This window comes from Alosa alosa, chromosome 14 (genome assembly GCF_017589495.1).
Source record: "Alosa alosa isolate M-15738 ecotype Scorff River chromosome 14, AALO_Geno_1.1, whole genome shotgun sequence".
NCBI lineage: Eukaryota > Metazoa > Chordata > Actinopteri > Clupeiformes > Clupeidae > Alosa > Alosa alosa.
The window spans coordinates 5029318-5049706 of record NC_063202.1 but is presented as its reverse complement, the minus strand read 5'-3'; the positions used below and the strand labels follow the sequence as shown (position 1 = coordinate 5049706).

The 20389-nt window shown below is 43.5% G+C and overlaps 1 protein-coding gene across 2 annotated transcripts; it reads right to left on the bottom strand.

The window, feature by feature from the left end:
- Nucleotides 1-196: 196 nt before the first annotated feature.
- Nucleotides 197-20371, bottom strand: LOC125306916 (dihydroxyacetone phosphate acyltransferase-like). 2 transcript variants are annotated; one of them, XM_048262537.1, is made up of 15 exons: nucleotides 20273-20371; nucleotides 10598-10786; nucleotides 10318-10494; nucleotides 9589-9718; nucleotides 9226-9353; nucleotides 8586-8661; nucleotides 8340-8491; nucleotides 7961-8091; nucleotides 5680-5903; nucleotides 4556-4813; nucleotides 3732-3811; nucleotides 3439-3579; nucleotides 1375-1474; nucleotides 726-819; nucleotides 197-635 (listed from the first exon to the last, which is right to left on the bottom strand). In XM_048262537.1, the coding sequence occupies exons 1-15, from the start codon at nucleotides 20282-20284 to the stop codon at nucleotides 548-550; spliced, it is 1980 nt and encodes a 659-aa protein (XP_048118494.1). In that variant the 5' UTR covers nucleotides 20285-20371; the 3' UTR covers nucleotides 197-547. The 2 variants fall into 2 exon arrangements, with proteins under 2 accessions (XP_048118494.1, XP_048118497.1); XM_048262540.1 differs by having other exon boundaries at nucleotides 7961-8025.
- Nucleotides 20372-20389: the final 18 nt, after the last annotated feature.

The window sequence follows — 20389 nt, the reverse complement described above, 5'->3', positions numbered from 1 at the left end:
CTATTACCTTTAGTGTAATTTCTGTATGTTAAACTGTATACTTCTTGTCAAACAATTAATTTAATTTTTATTTTATTAGCCCTAACATATAGAGTTCAGGGATCTGCACCTCTCTCTATCTCTCTCTCTCTCACACACACACACACACATTCTAGGAAAACCCGCAAACCCATAAAAAAACCTCAGGAAATGCAGCCAAAAGGGAAGAACAGTTTCATTCTTAACTCCTTTGTCCTGACACATTTAGGTGAGAGTGGTTATAAACAACAAATATCATCATCAGATAGTTTGATTAAGCCTAAATCCTCTCCCTGCACCTTTCATTACTCTAAGAGAATGACTATACATATATTTGTATATTTGGCATATACATTTGATAAACAGTACAGAATACACAGAGGGCCCTAAGTTCAAAATGCGAAGTGTAAAATCGGTAAGTGAGCCAAGTGTCAACTGCATGACCCACACCATCCATGTAAACATGTAAAATTTGGAATAAAGTAATAAACACTGAAAAAGTACAGAAAATAATGATAAGGGCACATGATTACACCACATGGCTCCCAATGGATCCCAAAATGTCTGCAATTCTCTGGATGGCAGCTTTGTCGACTCTAAACTCGTTCTGGTCACCTCTGAAACAGTAGGACACAATTTTAGTCTATGCCACCACACCTTAGATCTTGTAGTAAAATGATGCAATTGGGAAAATAGAGAAAACTTACACTTTTGTTTTAGTTACAGCGGTCATCCTCACCAGTGTGTAGAGGACATTCTTTTGCATGTCCGAGGACAAAGCCTCATACGTCTGGAGTTCACCTGGGTGGAACATTAAAAGTAACTTTACATCACGTCATATGTGACCTGATCTGGCAAAATGAGTCACAGTGACACACAATTCAAAATTGAGGACATGATAAGCTTTAAAATGATATCCTGGTCAAAGTCTTGAATTGTTGTCAAGATACAACATTTTGAATTATGGCCTCCTGCCATCTTTTCCGATTGAAAAACTGAGGAAATCATGTTTGAAGTTACAGGTTACAGGCAGTACAGGTAGGATTTGCCCACCTGAATAATATTTTTTTTTTAACCTTTCATTCTTATCTTTACCATGAAATTAATTTTGAATGCTTCTTCTTTCATACACCAAAAATGAAAAATCAATATTTTCAATTGTTTTCGAAGTAATTCGAACTGAATCTCAAAAATTTAAATGTGCGACTTCAGACTAATTTTGCCAGATCAGGTCACATATGGACAGCCGACTCTGGCCAGCCAAGCTGCAAGTTGACATGACAAGCCAACTCAGACCCAATGCTGACCCAACTGTGAGCAGCGAGTCATGTGGAACAAGTGTTCTGAAGTTCTTACCAGCAAGGATGAGTTTCAGACAGTAAGAACGGACCGCAGGTATGTACTGTTTCTCGGCAAATACCACAACACCATCCTCAGTCATATGACGGAAAACCACCTGTTCAGAGGAGAGCAGAGCACAGTCTCACAGTTATTCACCATCTACCACAGAGTTTCAGTCATAAGTGGCAATTAGGAGACGTTACATTTCAGCCGAGATCAACAATTGGCTATAAAATACACTATAACATATTTACACATTGTAACATGGAAATGAGCAACATTTGCCAGCTTGTTCATTGTTAAAGAGTTATTCCGGAGTAATTTGAACCCAGGGTCTTTTTCACCATGACAACGAATGAAAGTCGAACACCTCCTCGAGAGCTAGCCAATCGCTAAACGTATCCAAACTGCCATTTTTTAACCACTAATAATGCTCAAAATAGCACCACACTTCTGCAGTAGTATGAATAGGGTTCCTACACATAAAACGAAGCATCAAGAACTTAGTAAGTGTACCGGGAGATTATTAAAAACTGTTTTACAAGTCTGTACCTTACGGTCACCTTTGTGTTTTGAGCATTATTAAAAAATGGCGGTTTGGATACGTTTAGCGATTGCCTTTGCCGTCTGTCAGGCCTCAGATAGGCCTCTACTAATTCCCTAGAGAGAGGGGCTGACTCTTCCTCTTATGTCCATGGGAGTGCTCGCAATGCTGTTTGCGTGAGTGATGATCATGGATACTTACCTGCTCTCTATCATAGGTGGGAGAAGATCAGTCACTGCATGGGGATGTTCACCCAGGCCAGACCACTGAGCACACTCCTCAAATGGCAAACCAATCAGCCGGACATGGGCATTCCACATCTTCCATGAGATGCACTTTGTCCATACATGGAGCACATCATGCACGTCCATCGTCCACGTCCACGTACATCACGCACGTCCATGATAGTGCCGCAAATGGGGCAAGTGTTTGGCGCCATAGTATTGTCAGATGGTAACAGATACTTAATACCACTGCATTATTGCTGCAAATGGCTCCCTATGTAACCTAGCCCAGCTGCAGACAATGAGTTAACACTGAATCATCGGCCCCAAGGGAGAAAATAACATCCAATCCTATTCGTGAACGTAGCTAGGAAAGGAACATAGCAACCAATTCAACAGCTGCGTACAGCGAAAATGGGGGATATAGATCCCTCGCTAGAACGAATGTCAAAGCGAAAACCAGTTTAAATCCTCAGGGACACAAGGCACTTGCACAATAACGTGGTGGATTACTGGCTTCTAAGGAAATCACACTCACCGGTCTCAGATGAGGCGATGAAAGGCAAAAAGGAAGAGGCGTGTCCCTGGATGCATTATATTACTGCGGGACGGCCTCCAGGTCAGTCACATGACTTTGTTGATTTAATGGTCTTGAGGATAGGTAGAAGGATGGCATCATTGAATGTGTAAACCGTGGTGACGGTCAGCGGGAGGTCGAAATAGATAATTATACTTCTCTGGTAGTGTAGTAAGGGTTTCTAAATACAAAACGAAGTATTGTACACTTTAAAAGTGTACAGAAAGGTTATGACAAGACCTGTATCTGTAGGAAGAAAATTGCATGGCTTCCTGGTCCGGTATTATCAAATCAGCAGGCACATTCAACCTTGCAACACTGCGCAGATCAGTCTGAATTCAATACAAACATACCTTACGTTTAGCCAGATTTGAAGAACTGAAATACTTTGGTTTGTCTGTAGAAACCCTCACAATACTACCACAGAAATGTTATAATATTTTGAGCATTGTTAGCGGTATAAAATAGTATAGTGGCACCTTGCCCTGTTAGCATCACTGTAAGCCCATTCAGTGATAATGCTGAGTGATAAACGTGATAAACGGTCTTGCTCAAAACGCCACCAATTAATGTAATTTTGCTCTCAATCAAAAGTTTGAAGTTTTTAACTACCGTAAATAGACCCTAGGTAGTTTTTACTCCGGAGTTACACTTTAACGGCTTGTTAATTGTTAATTCACATCCAAAAAAATGTATGACAAGCTTTTTAGGTGCAGGATTTGGGACACCATTACCTGATATGTTTCTAAGAATGGCTGGAGGATGGCCCTAAGAAAGGAAGCTGTGTCTGTACCATGTTCTATCACAACAAGCTCTTGATCTGAAGCCTGAAGTACGCCACACTTCACCAGCAGTGAACAACCCTCCTTAAAGTCCTTCAGTAGAGACAGCATAGAATGGAAATTGGAACTTCAGATTTTAATAGTGCTATTATACAGTATTGGTCACTATAACAGTGTTTCAAACGTCTGTTTTGGTTGCAGTGATCAGGTCCAGGAAACATAACTCAAGTGATGCAACTCCTTACCTCAGTAACCATTCCAGGCACAAAGACAAACTCATTGGAGAAAAGCTCCTGTAGAAATTTGAAGTGTGTGAAGACATCCTCTGCGAAGAAAGAAACAATGGTAGTTGTGTTGAATGTTTTGTTTGAGCATTGTCTCATGCTTGTTTGTAATCAAATAAGGGTGTAATTTTCTCTCTGCTGTAAAATACAGTGTAAGTGCGTCTCTAAACGTCATGCTACAATACATGTACAGTGTGTAATATAGTTCTGTCAGGTCCATTAAGTCAAGAACAACACAGGCAATAAATTCTTTAGGAAATTTTATTGAATATATTACAAATTAAATTTGGCGGTATGGCTCTGTTCAGAGGGGTCCCCAGACCTTTCATGAGCACCATGAAAGAGCAGTGAGCCTAGGGACAGCAGCAGCATTAGGGGGGACTCACACAGTTTAACACTGAGCGAGCTAAACTATTCCCCCATATGAATAGAGCAGGCAACTATGACATAAAGCCTATGCCATGTTATACACGACAGGGTGGAGCAGGGGAGGAGGTGGGTTGCATAAATGCGAGCAGCAAGCAGTTAGGAATAACTAAAGCAGCTTTAAATAAGGCGCCCTGTTTGGATGTAGCCATTTAGAAGCGAGGGGAGTGCGAAGGGAGTTGACAGCTGATCAGCTGACGCCCATAGCGGTTAGCAGCGCCTTGACTACTTGGCCTGCCAGAACTGACGCTGACGCTCAATTTAATGAATGTGTAATGAACCTCTATTATACACCAAACTACAATATTATACTATTCTACCTCACTGTTACGTGTATGTGTCCTGGGCTACTCACTCACCCTTTTTGGTGCTGGAAGTGGTTGCTATAGCGAGAGCAACCAGGGCAGGCCGCACAAAGATGTGCAGGGCCTGGTTCCTGTAGGAGACGCACATGAGCACGATGGACGCACGCCTGAACACGGCAGTCTCTGGAGTGATGGATTCCTCCCCATCAGGACCCTGCTCCTCTATCAGAAGCACTCGCCCCCCCTCACAACAAACCATCGACCGGTGGCGGGATATGTTGGATGATATCACTTCCTCATCAGAAACCTGTGCTGAAAGGAGAGATAAAGGAAAGGCAGCAGAAGAGAAGAGGATAAGAGATTGGTGCATTAGTTCAGCATAGTGTGGGCGTGTGTAAAGTCCAGTCTGTAGCTTGCAAAGAGCAGTTGATGAGGGGGGAGCGGGGTGTTGCTGTTCTGATGGCACAGGCGGATGTGAGAATTGGCTCTCAAGTGCCACTCTCTGAAGTGCCTTCCTGTTGTGTGCTGTGCTGTTGCTAAACCACACAGCTATGCAGCAGGTTAGCATGCTTGTGGTGGCATGCCAAATCTCTTTAGTCATGCCAGGAAGCGCATTCTCTGGTTGGCTGTCTTTGCCAGCTGTAACATATTAACACTTTAGATCTTGACATAATGTGTATAGAAAGCAACTTGGTCCACAACCATCTCCTGGGCTTGGCAGCAACACCGTCATGTGTGAGTGTAGTGTTCAGCATACCGCTGAGTAGCTAGCCTTGAGGTGTTCTAGTGTTGTAGTTTTGGGTGCCAGAGGAGTGGTTTCCAAGGTGAATATGCTGGAGCCTGCCAGTAAGGAGGCTCAGTATCCAGTTACATAGCACAGGAGACAGACCCAGGTTATGTAGTTTGCTTCTGAGTTTAGTGGGGCTGATAGTATTAAAAGCTGAGCTGTAGTTAATAAAACACAGTCTGGCATAGCTAATCTTATTATCCAGGTGGGTCACAATCGAGTGCATAGCAAATGAGTAAATGGATTAAGTAAATGCAGTTACAGTAAACTTGGTTGTGTCATGTTCATTTTGTTTTGGACAACAAATATCATTACATGTCATAAAGAAAAGGAACAGAATGCACTAAGTGCATTTCGTGAGGAACTCATTTTTATCTCATTTTTCTCTTACCAGGCCAGTCCAGATGGGTCCCAAACTTCAGAACGATATCCCGCAGCCAGGTGGTGCGCTGGGTGAGGGTGTCCAAGCCTAGGCCCTCAGGGCTCTGGAGCAGGATGGTGGCCATGAGGCTCCAGGGGCTGATGACCATGCCTCTCTCCTGCAGACGCACCACTCCATGGCCCATGACGCTCACAAACTCCTGAGTCTCCTCACTGGGATTCTGAGGCATTTCCCTGGGAGATTCCGAGATTAGAAAGGAGGGTGTGTTTAAGAGAAAGGGAAAGAAAGTGGATAGGAAAAGAGAGGTACAGACTGTGAGCTTGAGAGGTGAAAAAAATGTGATATATCTCATTCTAGATATGGTTTTAGGCAGCTCTTGAAGGAAAGCCAGCAATCAGACAACAATCAGACAGCAGTACATTGAACTGCCATCAGCAGGGAGGACATAGATGTACAACACAGTTCGGCAATAAAGCCTAAACTGTGTGACATTTACAGGTGTGCTAATCAATGCTATTTGACTAAGTAATCAATTTCACATAGAGAGCACAGAGAAATCATATAAAGAGTCAAGTAAGTCTCATAATTTTATTATATTAAAGGACTTCTCCAAAATGGTTACCCTGACCATACCCCATTTACCAGCATTCACCAACATTTAACTGCATCTATCCACCACCCGCACTATTTACTCTAGTTCACTATAGAGACACAACTCATGTTCAACATTACATGAGTATTTTAGTGCAGCTAATACTGTCAAATGCACACCCTTACAACTACATTTGATTATTTCAATGTGTTTAGCAAAGGATAATGAAGATAAATTCCTCAGAGTAACTTAGTTATGTTAACCTAAATCTTTTGTTTGATTGAGTGTTATTAGCGTGACCCACCTATGGTGGGAATAAAGAATACATGTCAAAACAGAACCTGACACATTTACCAAATTATATTGGTGTTTTAGTGCAACTAGCATTAGTAAAACATAAAAACTATTAAAACACAGTTTGACGATTTGAATGTTGGTGCAAAAGATCATGGGAGTCACATTACACTCAAAACAGTTGCTTGAGTTTTTGAGTTAGTTTGTTAGCTATAAGTTAGTTTAGTTTTTCAATGATTATTAAGTTGATTTAAATCATTATTTCAAGTTAGTTTGACTGTTTGGGTTTACAATGTGCTGTTACTTTGTTACTGTTTTTTTACATTACATTACATTACTGTACATTACATTTGGCTGACACACTTTTAACCAAAGCGACTTACAACTGACAAATGGACTGACATTTGTCAGGAATGCTACCAGAACTGACGTCTGACTACCTTAGCACTGGATTTAAACAATGAAAAGTGTGCTTTTATCAGTGCAAAAGACACTTTTTGTGAAGGGTGCCAAGACTTTTGTCCGTGTCAGTTTGACAGTATTCACTTCCCGCAGCATTTTGGTGATATTTTGTGTTGAATTTTGGGGAAACCAATTGTTGTTTTAGTTGTGTTGAGCTACTGAAATGGTCCTGGTTTGTTTGTTCTCAAAAATTGTATTTTGTTTAAAAACCAACATTTCTAAAGGGATGCCAATACTTTTGTCAGTGGCTGTAGTGATATGAGAGGAGCTATTCTCTGAAGAGCTGGGTCTTTTCTTCAGGAGTTTTTTTTTTAAGATGGAGAGGGATGTCCCTGCCCTAGTAGGAACTGATAATACGTTCCACCAGCGAGGAACAACAGATGAGAAAAGTTTGGATTGGCCTAAGCGTATCGGTGGCAGAGCTAGATGTAATTCTTCTGAGGAGCGCAACGGTTGAGAGGTAGCATATGCCTGTACGAGGACATTCAAGTAGGTGGGAGCAATACTGGAGACTAGGCAAGCGTTAGAGACTTGAATTTGATGCGGGCGGCCATACACACACAGCCAGTGTAGTTGGATGAGCAGTGGGGTAACATGTGCCCTTTTGGGTTGGTCGACCAGTAGCGCCACCGCTTTCTGGATCATCTGAAGGGGTTTCACTGCGCATGCTGGGAGCCCTGTCAGAAGCGTGTTGCAGTAGTCAAATCCTGATTTCTTTGTAGAGTGCGAAACGGCACGATTTGGTGCTGAACATTCTGTACCAAAATGTAAACTAGTTGTTACCAGACATGCACACTTACTTGGTACACTCCAAGTATCAAGGCCATGTTATGCCCAGTAAAGCTAAATAGAAACTGATGGATGTCCTTTAAAATGGTACTCCAGAGAGATGGAGCTCTGTACTTTAAGAAGGCAGTGATTGATAGGGGTAGCAGTCCACACCTGGGTACTTGGTTATGCTGCGAAAAGTTGATCCTCCCCTTGGCAAGCTCTCTGACAGAGATGGGCTGACCAAAACACACATGCATGGAGCCGTTATCATTTGCCAGAACATTCCAAGCTTTTAGGAGACTCTGGTTAAACACAAGACAGACAACAGATTAATATATGACCACATTTACATTAGTTTAACCATATTCTGACAGACTAGTATCAACATCCTCCAAACATGAATATGAATCTTCAATTAAATATATGTATCAGAGGGGTATGTGTTCAGACTGACAATCATCACAGACTTAACATGCCAGAATTTAAGGTTGTCACATGTTCACCTGATTAGCTATACCAAACTGAGGTTGGTTTAAGAATCCAAACATACCATAGTGGACTCTTTTGGTTTGGGAAATCCCAGCAGTTCATGGGCCAGTAGAGACTCTTCAATTACCCGATCATAACTGATGCTGATTGGCACCAGGCTGATGTCATCCACCTCACCATTAAAAAAAGGCTCCAGAACCATGTGAATCATACCTACACACAAACACACAAAGAAAGAGAGAGAGATCTGAGAAAATCTGAGATCTGTCCATATCCCAAATCTACTATAATCCATCCCATGTCTCACCTAATTTGGGATTCAGAGACTTCAGTGTTCGACTCCGATATCCTTCAATGTAGAACTCCACAGGGGCATAACCAGTCTGTGAAGATCAGGGGTGTAGTAAAATAAGAGGTGGGTAAACTATGAATTATGTGATCACGGTATTGTGGACTGCACCATGCGGTGTATCAGATTTTTAAAAAAAGAGTGTTGGTGATTGTACATATTGTGAATGTGGATAATACAGTGTGATTTTTTAATGTTAAAAGTTGTAATTGGTGAATACACAACGCTATTTCTGAAATTTCCGAGGTGGATAAACTGTTTACTCGCGTTTAGCCTCCACTACAGCCCTGGCAAAGATGAATTTATCACAGTAAAAAAGAATCAACTAACAAGCAGAAGATAAAACTTTTTTTAAACTCTTGAAGGTGTGAAGTGAATGCACATCTACTAACATATTTCAAGTGGATCTATTTTGTTTTGTCTTCAACTGGAATGCCTTAATAGTGCAAATAAAATATAAAAATATATAAAAAATAGTATAAACAGTAATACCTTTTGGAACAAGACTGACTCGTATGGAAAAGGCTGATTACAGGCTCTTAGTATTGATTCACAGTGAATAAAATAGATGCTGAGATGGATGGTCAAATATTCATACCCTCACAATGGTTCTGACATACTCTGACAGCACTGCCCAGTAGAGCTTATCTGCCCTGATTGCCCGACGGATAAAAAATGCTCCAGAACGCCGCAGTAATGGAGCAAAGAACATCATGTCCATGAGAGCTGAAAGAGAGGATGGCGAGAGAGACAGTTGGACAAAAAGAGACATTCACAAATTATATAAAAGTAAATGAATGCCTTGGCAACCTTGTTCCAAGGTCAATACTAAATAAAAATGTAACTTTCTTTGCCAGCAATATTTACCGGTTTACCGGTAGGTCTAGATTAGGCGCAGGTGTAAATGTCCCTGATATACAATACAATTTACACTATGAGACTTTTTAAAATAGATACATGCCAATTCCTGCAGCAATGACAGGCATGGAGAGGTCATAGGTGAACATGATGTAAGAAAGAACCAGGAAGTCCATATAGCTCCTATGATTGGGCAACAAGATGACTGGGTGCTCCTGAATGGCCTGTCGAAGCTGATAGTGATGGACAAGCAAAACATGATGAAATAATGCATCATGGAGAAGGCAAAATTACAGGTGCCCTATGCTGTACGCTTTAACCCTCTCTGCCATAACCTCCACAGTCTTTCCATGATCCCTATTCCCCCCACAAGAGTTAAAGTGAAACTCCCTTGCCCCACCCCTAAATTTCAACTGAATGTTGAAAATTATGTTATGCATAATAATACTAACCTGACTCGCCAGATGAATTTCACTCACATCCATCTGGGACCTCTTCCGTTGAGAGTGATTTCAGCATGAGATTGTATGGTAGAGCCAATCAGGACGCAGGGCGGGAGTTTCATAGATGTGACATAGCGTAGAAGCGACTGTGAGACTGTTATCAGCGTCACGGGTTGGCTTCGATGTGAGTGGTTGAAGTAGCACGTCAATAGATGACGGACAAGTGGCTTATCCACTCATATGCAAGCATTTTTTGATTAGGCCCAGCCTTCTGAAGCAACACTTCAATGGATTGATCCCAGATGGATGAGTGGAGCTAGGCGGAACGAAATTCATCTGGCGAGAGTCAGGTTATAATACTACACCACTGGTGTGAAGCCGATACTCACCTGGTTCAGGCCATCCTCATTCACCAGGACTGTATGGAAGGCTCTTTTGAACACCTTGCTGAGTGTGTATCCTAACAGTCGAATAGAGCTGAGCTGCAGATTGTGTGACATCTCATTGAGTATTCCAGAAGCCTTCTCTCTGATGACCTCCACAGGTTCTCCACTTTCTGTGGCAATCTACACACATGGTTATTTGTGTGTATATTCATGATGGAGTATTTATAGAGAAATCTAAGTCTCTCTTTCTTCCTCACACACACACACACACACATACTCTTACCTCCTCTACAATATAGTGCAAGTGCTGCGAGTCCAGTACTGCTTGGTTTAGAGCACTAGCTGTGATAGGTGGATGTCCTTTATAAGGCTGGGGAGAAAAGGTTCTTAGGGCATGGCTTAGGTCACTGGTCCTTCTCCTCTCCTCCAGAATATCCAGGAATGCACCTGGTTCAGGTGTTTTCTCTGTACACTATGTAAGGAGAATATCAAGGTCAAGGTTGAGGTAATGTGTATTATCCCTGATGTGAAGGGCAATTATTTGCACTATTAAAAAAAACACTCAACAACAACAATGCATACAGCACACCAGGCTTGGAATTTCACCATTCTGGGGGCAAGGCCACTTGGCCTTCAGTTGGGCATATTTGGTGGGGGGCAGAAAGGCCACATGTCAGGGCACCAAGGCCAAAGTTAACTATTAGTAGTAGGCTATACAAATTATCAAAGTTGTATTTAGCCTATTCACTGCAGTAGACCTGCATCACTGTATGAAACATTACAAAAACATGAAATGAAAACATGACATACTACATAGAACTGTAAATCATCTGACTATCTAATATTTACAGAAATCTAGGCTATATATAACATTTATTTTATATTTGGCCTGTTATGAAATCATGTATTGAACAATTTAAGCACAGCTCAGCTTTAAGAAACTCAAATAGCCTAGATGCATGCTTAGCATTTTGTGATCATTAAGGCTACTTTTACAAACTCTTAGTCAGCTGTCCTCTGATTTACTAATATACAGGCGATATTTGTAACATTTATTTTGTATTTGGCCCGTTATGAAATCATGTGGAACAATTTAAACACATTGTAAAACTTAAAGCCCAAATTTGGAGACATCCATGTATGTCGAACTTTACTGCAAATTCAAAACTGGATTACTCTGGAACGGCTAACTGTACAGGGGACTGCTTTACACCTTTGTGTTCGGTAAGGTCTCCTGTTTATGGGTTGTCATGTGTTAAAAGAAGGGTTCGTAAAGTATTACACCGAGATGAATGGGTATGGAGATCATGGGACGCAAAACCTTCAGTAGAATGTATGATTAAATTGAATGATGTTATTTACTTTTCTCGCGAACCGTTCAACACAGCAATTATCGGCTAACCTCGTTTAAAAGCTGAGAAAAAGCTCTTTCGTGTGATACGTGTGATGTCTGTGTGATGAATAGGCTACTTTGAGAGTAGTTCAACATGAGAATGGGTGAATTTGGACGCACTTTCTTTCTTGCGCTGCCACTTTCTCCACTGCGTAAATGACTAAATTAATTTGCGCTGTGAATGCTAAGATTATTTTGACAGGCCACAGGCTAAATAAAAATCGCGATTACTAGGACGCAAAGCAGAATATTGAAAGAAGGGGGCACCAAGGCCACTGTGGCCTGTAAACCTCTGATTTTCAAAGGGGCCTCACGGCCAACGCAAGGGGCTACGACGGCCATGGCCGTCGTGGCCGCCGTGAAATTCCTACCCTGCAGCACACCCAATAAAAAAAAACAGAAAGTACATACAATTTCAATATGTTGTTCAGGAAGGCAACAGTGGTGGGTCAGTTTTTAAATCTGTTGGCCCGGCATCTTGGCTGGAAATAGCCTGAACTCACTGGAGTGGCTTAGGCCAGCAATAACTGACTAGGCCTTTATGTGGTTCAGATATTGTACAGTTTGGAGAGGTCTTTGAATTCAGTTCTTGCAGTCTTACTACACAATACCAATACCTTCTAATGTGTTTTTTCACCGTAAGTGACCGAAACCAGCAAATTAAAGAGAATATTACAAAATATACAAATATTACAGATACAATAGCACAAGAATAACACATTCTCATAAAAGTGGGGTCAATATCAAAACTTCTATTTCCAAAACAATTGCATGTGCTGATGGGCTTTTGCACAGTCCATGTTGTTCAGTCAGTGTGTCCATTACTCTCCTTACTGCTGATATTTTTGAACAGCTTCAACAGTCTGACCATTATAACAGCAGGGGAGAAGGAGGGGCTGCTTCCTAAAATCAATATCCATCTTGATTGGTTTGGACACATTTATGTTCAAAAGTTGCTGAGATCATCCACAACTGGGTCATGGACAGTTTCCCTGTCGTTAAGCAGGGACACGATAACAAAATCATCTGCACACTTTATCACATCTACCCTCATAATGGCACTTGCTGTCATTTGTGTATAAAACAAACAGAAGCACTGGGAAGAAACACCCCTGGGTGGTGGGGGGGGGGGTAGAGGAGCATCAGATAACACATTATTAACTTTCACCCTTTGAGATGATCGGTTAAAAAAAGCCTATTAGCTCCGAGCTAATAATGTGGGTCTTGCCAAGTATATATGCTAAAATAGGGCACTAAGAGTTCTTAGTTCTTACACAGAGTTCTTAGTTCTTACACAGAGTTACAGAGGCTAGAATATTGTTTTCTCATTCCGCCAGATAATAAGCATCTCTGAACTGACCACATTTCAGCCCTCTAGGTCACTTGATATGACTTAGAAACTGAGCCCTAGCATCAGGTCTTGTGAAGCTATGTGGCACGAAATGTGTGTGGTCACAGACCTCTGCCTACGGCTACACAGGTGTGCGGTGCAAACGGCAGGACGGGCTATGGCCCTCATGGTCTCTCAAGAGAGAGAGAGCTGGCTCAACCTCTCCAGCCTCTCCCACAAGGAGAAGACCCAGCTGCTAGATGTGCCCGTGGACCCCAAAGGCCTCTTTGGACCAGCCGTGGCCACTATGCAAAAGCGGTGTGAGGAAAAGAAACGGGACGGTTTCGAAAGAAACGGGAATCTGCCCGTGTTCTACAGGGGGAAATAATTTCCCTGTTAAACAAACAAGCGATCAGGGTAGTCCCCATCGAGCAAAGCCGTCACGGTTTTTACTCGAGGTATTTTCTGGTCCCAAAGAAAGGGGGGGGCTTGCGCCCGATATTGGACCTGCGTGCACTGAACAGATACCTAAGAAAGTACAGGTTCAGGATGCTAACCAACGACGCTTAACCAACGCGCCAGGCGCCGGGCGATTGGTTCACCTCAGTGGATCTGACCGATGCGTTCCTACACGTCCCGATCTATCCGCCCCACAGAAAGTTCCTCAGGTTTGCCTTTCGAGGTATGGCCTACGAGTGGCTTGCCCTCCCATTTGGCCTTGCGCTCAGCCCCAGAGTCTTCGTCAAGGTCACCGAAGCGGCTATCGCGCCACTTCGGGAAAAAGGTTTACGTCTGGCTACTTTTATCGACGACTGGCTGGTGGCCGCGCACTCATACCAGGAAGCGCAGCAGCACACGGCTCTCCTAACGGAGCACCTGTTGTTACTGGGCTTCAGAATAAACTGGGAGAAAAGCGTGCTGCCCGCGGTCAGATCACCACCTTCATAGGGCTGTCTCTAAACTCCGCCTCATTCAGAGCGCCTGTCAGCGAACGAGTCAAAGCGTTCAGCGATGCCTCGAAGCTTTTTCCCGCAGGGGGGCTACTGTGAAATTCAGGGTCTGCCTCAGACTCCTGGGCCTCATGGCGTCAGCCTTGGTGGTCGTTCCCCTCGGCCGTTTATACATGAGGGCTGTTCAGCGATGGGTGGCGTCTCTGGGATTGAATCCCTCGCGTCACTGCCATCGCCCTGTCGCAATCTCAGCAGCCTGCTGCGCTAAGGCCCTGGAAACGCCCACTCTTCCTCACAGAGGGAACTACGATGGGTGCTGTCCTACACAGGAAAGTAGTGACGACGGATGCCTCGCTGAGCGGCTGGGGAGCTACTCACGAGGGCAGGTCGATAAACGGGGTGTGGGACTCACACATGCAATGTTTGCACATAAACCGTCTAGAACTGATGGCGGTTTGCTCAAAGACTCAGACATTTTCTGCCCATCCTGAGAGGGTATCATGTCTTGGTCAGAACAGACAACACCACTGTGGTGGCTTATGTCAACAAGCAGGGGGGACTGAGGTCTCGTCATATGCACACGTTGGCACACAGACTGATCTTATGGAGCAGCACACGGCTCCTGTCGTTGAAAGCCACACATGTCCCCGGTGTATTGAATTTGGGTGCAGATTTATTATCCAGGGGCAATCCCCGCTACGGAGACTGGAAACTCCACAGCGATGTGGTGGCTCAAATCTGGTTGCGAACGGTTCGAGCGAAAGTGGACTTATTCGCCTCAGAGGAGAATGCGCAATGTCCGGTGTTATTCTCCCTGCGCGATCAGAAAGCCCCGTTAGGGATAGATGCTTTGGCACACCAATGGCCACACGTCCTGCTCTATGCCTTCCCTCCGTTGGAACTGATCACTCCAACGCTCGCCAGGGTGCGGGAACAGAGCCTCTCACTCATTCTCGTAGCCCCGCGCTGGCCAGGGAAACCCTGGCTAGCAGAAATAATCCCGTTACTCCACTCCCCCACCGTGGCGCTGCCCTCCGCAGGGACCTGCTGTCCCCAAGCTTAACGGGAAATATTTCACCCTCATCCAGAGCGCCTGGCCCTCTGGGTCTGGCCCGTGAAAGGCTGAATCTGACAGCTGCAGGACTGCCCTGCAATGTCATAGCAACCATTCAGAGCGCTAGGGCGTCATCAACTAGGACGTTGTATGATAGCAAATGGCGTGTATTTAATGACTGGTGTATTAAAACAGGGACGATAGCCTTCCAGTGCTCTGTGGACGTTATCCTTACGTTTCTGCAAGACTTACTGGATAAAAACAAGTCCTTCTCCACTGTCAAAGTTTACCTGGCTGCCATCTCGGCCTGCCATGTAGGCTTTGGGGACAAACAGCGGGCCAGCACCCTCTCATACGCCAATTTATGAAAGGGGGCTCGACGCCTCCGCCCGGTTTCTAAACCACTGGCCCCTTCATGGGATCTGCCGATGGTTCTGATGTTCTGTCTCGCCCTCCCTTCGAGCCATTGCAACAGTTGGATCTTAAAGTGCTCTCACTCAAGACGGCTTTGTTGGTGGCTTTGGCTACGGCTAAACGCGTAAGCGATATTCATGCCCTATCTGTGAATACAGCCTGTATGCAATTTTTCCCGGGTGACTCGAGGGTTGTATTAAAACCCAACCCAGCGTTCATTCCGGTTTTCAACCCGTCACTGTCGCGGTCGGCCGATTGAACTATTTATGTTTAAACCCTTTAGCCTCCTCGAGCAGGAGCGGCTGAATGCGCTCTGTCCGGTCAGGGCGCTATAAGGCGACGAGACAAAACAGCGGAGTTAAGGAAAACAGAACAGCTGTTTGTGTCTTGTGCAAAGTCACATTTGGGTAGACCGCTCACTAAGCAGCGTCTATCACAATGGATTGTGGCGGCTATTGCCCTGGCCTATACGACTAAGGGGTTACAACCCCCAGTCGGTTTACGAGCCCATTCCACTCGAGGAATGTCGACATCATGGGCTTTATTTCAGGGCTTCCCCATAGAGGATGTATGCTTGGCAGCGTGTTGGGCAAACCCGACAATGTTTGTCAGGTTTTACAGACTTGATGTCACTGCCCCGACATTGGCACATTCAGTGTTAGGCACTGGGACGCCGGGGGCGCACTGATGTTGTTGGGGATCGCAAGCTTGTCTGGCAATCCGGGAGTCACGATATCCCATAGTGAGATAACGAATGAATGCTTGAAAGAGAACTTAAGGTTACTCACGTAACCCCCGGTTCTCTGATAGCATGAGTGAGGTATTCACCAGACCACCTCCTTGCCGGTGGCGAAGAGGTTGGTTAGCTAGACTGAAGCAATGACGTTGCATAATAGAATATAATGGAGGAGGAAGTACCTCCTCCACGTCACATACGTCAGTCGTCCAGCCAATGGTGGCTGGCGTAATGAAATAATGGCTTCTGGGGAACTCGCGAGGGGGCGTGTCCCATAGTGAGATACCTCACTCATGCTATCAGAGAACCGGGGTTACGTGAGTAACCTTAAGATTGTAACTTTTTACCCTGGAGCTGCAGGGCCGTCGCATGCGATAGCCTACTTTACACGTAGCCTGCCTACTGACGGTGCATTTTAATAAAGGCTAGGCTACACCACCATTGTCTTTAAGAGAGGAAATTGTATAGCCTATAGCATTAGCGGAGTCACATATTTGGCCATAAGCCGTTTATCATAGACTACATCACGAAACCAAACGTGTAACAAAGGCGAACATTTATGGGGAATTATTAGCCTAATTGGGCATGAATCATTGTGCTGAACGCTATTTGTCAATGAGCAGAAACACACACGACATTCAAACTATTGATAAGATGTGCACTATGGAAACTGGTCTGTAGGCTTACATTGGACAAATAAATGACATTGACTCGCCATATCCTGACCATATCCTGGCCCACTATTTCTCCTGTGACATGGAGGTGCGCAAAGAGTTTTTAATAGCCTGTTCGACTTAGAAAAGCTTGATTCACCCGATGCCAATTACTGATCTCAATTTCAAACTCCGGGAAGCTTCGTTCAATCTTTTTAAGTTTTAAGTGCAGTAGCTTATCCCCTCTGGAATATTACTGTATTATTGAGGTCGAGGTTGTAGGTTTGGTCTGAGCTTTGGTGGGGACAGGGACACTACCCAGCAACCCCCCCCCCACCCCCACACACACACACACACAAAAATAATAATAATAATAATAATAATAAAATAATGTATGATGCGTGCCTGACTTTAACTTTGCATTACCTACTGATGCATATGCAGTAAAACATTTAGTCAAAACACCATGTCAAATATACCTGTAGCCCTGAATCTCCCCTATCTGAGCAACAACCTGGCCGGGATTCCTCTGTCACTTTATAAATAAAATATTGATGTCATGAGCAGTGACATGGCACGACTCAAATCTCGAAGAAGACCAGTAGTATTCACTAGGTCTATAACTAGCCCATAACCAGCTAACACTAAAAAAAACACCATGTCCTTATTCAAGTTCACCTGCTGCTGTGAGTGACCTTGCCACATCACCGCTGTCTGATAACCGGCTGGGTTGCTTTTTTTGTCATCTGACAAAGTAACAAATCGATTGCCATTCTGAGTGAGAAAACGATTGGAAACAATGTTTTGCATTCATGTTCTATCTCCAGCACGTCAAGCCCATAGAAATGCATTTGTTTTCACTGACATCCTCGTGCTATTTTCATTAAGTTTAGCAAACATTTATTTTATAGCATTGCTGGTTAAAAGCATGCATTTCCTTTCCATTGTCATAGTACACAAATCTGCTAGCGTGAGCTGAACTAGCTGGTATTTGGTGAGGTCCAGTGCGTAGGCTACCTGTATGTCTTGGGATTCGGAACTAGCTGGTATTTGGTGAGGTCCAGTGCGTAGGCTACCTGTATGTCTTGGGATTCGGAACTAGCTGGTATTTGGTGAGGTCCAGTGCGTAGGCTACCTGGATGTCTTGGGATTCGGACGTGCTCAAAAAAAAAAAAAAAACTTTGCGCTAGATTTTTATAGATGGTTATGAGGAGCAATCATCTTTTACCGTCTATGGGAGCAATATGAGAGAGAAATTTGAGTTGTTTTGGGACGTTAAGTCTTTTCTATACGCGTCAGTGAAGGAGATTGAAGAAACACTGTCACGTCAGCCTAGAAAGTTCATAGGCCTGATATGACTTCATGCTTACTTTTTTGAAGGTTCTTAGTGATTTTGAGAAACAATATGAGAGACATTTGGTGATCACTGATCGACATTAAGCTAGTTAAGCTTTTTTCTTAGGCTATAGGCGTTAATTGAGAATAAACGATTAATGTCATCTTTGGCGAGGTGCGAGGTCCATCAGACGCATGGCCCTGGGCGACGGCCCAAATTTTGCTGTTTTCATGAATACAAAAGTTAGGTGACCCTCCCAGACTAAAAAAAGTTGGGTGACCCTCCCCTCAACAAAGAATAAAAAGACATGACCCTCCCCTATTTTCCTCCGGTGGTCCATTCCATAAATACCGAACGGTCCCTTACAATTTCTGTTTCAATACAATTGGTGGACTATACATCTGCATAACTAATATTGGATCAAATGGCAATTTCTATGGATTCTTGTGAATATTTCAAGACCCAATATGCTATTGCTAAAAATACTAACTAACATTAGCTTTGGTAGGCCTACTTTGGTACAGTTTTGAAGTCTAGGGCGCTCAGCCCAGGGGATGGATTACTGAATGGGCCTAGCGGGCCCAGGTCCAGGGGCCCCTGAAGTTCAAGCCTCTGTTTTGATGAATGAAAACATGTTCTATCATAGTAGCTCGTTCTTCCTCCTCCGCCTTTCATACGCACTCATCCTCGTCCTCTCACAGTTTCTTCTATCCATTTTCTAGCTTTCTCATTCCCACCTTTAATAACCTGTTTGCTCTCTGAACTGGCTAATATTGGTTGTGTCACATCATTTGAAACATGCTATCTTTATTGCTTATTGTTATATGTCTTAGAGACCTTTATGGTTTCAAAGTTGCAAGGTCCTTTTTGTAATTATCTTTGCCAAGGAAGTTAGGTTTACATCAGTCAAAATCAGCAGATTTTGAGTCTGGAATATCTGTTGGTCAAGGTCTTGCCCATATCCTTGCTTTGATGAAGCTTTCTGCTGGGAGATTCTGTGCCCCTTGTTTTATTTTTTTCTTACTCTCAAAAAAATGTACATTGTACATTGGATAGTAGATTTTACTCTTGTGTGTGTTTGGTTTAACATGTATGTGTAATGTCTTTGGCAGAACACCTCAGCAAACACATGACATTGCAGCGACATTGGCAGAGAGTGAAAGTCAACGCAACATTATCTTCTGGTCACATCTTTGCAGCGTCGCAGCAATGTTGTACAGAGTTGTTATCATTTGGTACCGCAAGTAACATAGCAGTGACATGCCCTTATTGTGTGTTGCCTGTGCAGGTTAGCGTTAGACTATCTCATGTTGCATCCTACTTTCATTTTCATTGTGAGATAGTATGCTGACTAAGTAATTAGCCACATTTCAAGTTTTTCCGGCTGAAGTTTTTCATTCCCCTGATAATCCTGTGCAGGCTTATCAGAAGCCTTAGCGATCAGTGAGTGTTCTTTTTGGAGAACATGATGTCCCAATCAAAACATGTTAAAAATTAACAGCAATATGAGCTAGATACGGAGATGACCCAAAGTAACCCAAAGTTGCTCTGTAGTCAGAGTAGTCCCTGGTAATAGAATTGAAATATGTAAGTCACTGGATGAAAAGTGACTGCTTCATGTAAATGTTCTAACTTTGTGAGGTGGGCAGGGGAGGCCCTTTTCATGTCTGTGCCCAGGGGCCCAATGGCTCATAATCCGTCCATGGCTCAGCCAACCAAAATAATCAAACGAATTAGCCTAACGTTTACCCGCGACCAATGGGGCTATTCCTTGCATGCAATTTAAAGAAATATGGGCAAATGATACTTCATCATTGACATCGACTTTAATGGGGCAGTATTACCACCAAACATGAGTATGATCAGCTACCATTTTGAGATAACAAGTTTGTTTTGCCCTCATTTCCTGTTCCACTGGCCCATTTTTATATAGTGTAAATTACGGAAGAGTTGAGTCAAATATAAAATATTCTCTATTAAAAGGAGCAGAATAGTCAAGATAAGCAAAAGTGAAAAATGTCAGGCTTTGGTTTCGTATCTGTAGGCTAAAAAGAAACATAAAAAAGAGAAAGAATAAGTGAACTATCCATACCAGAGTCTCCATTCTAAAAGGACGAGCCGGTGCAGAAACGCCTTGATCAGCCAGGAGACGGTGCAGCTGCGACTCGAGGCAGATAAAAACTACGCTATAGCCTACCTCCTCCTATTT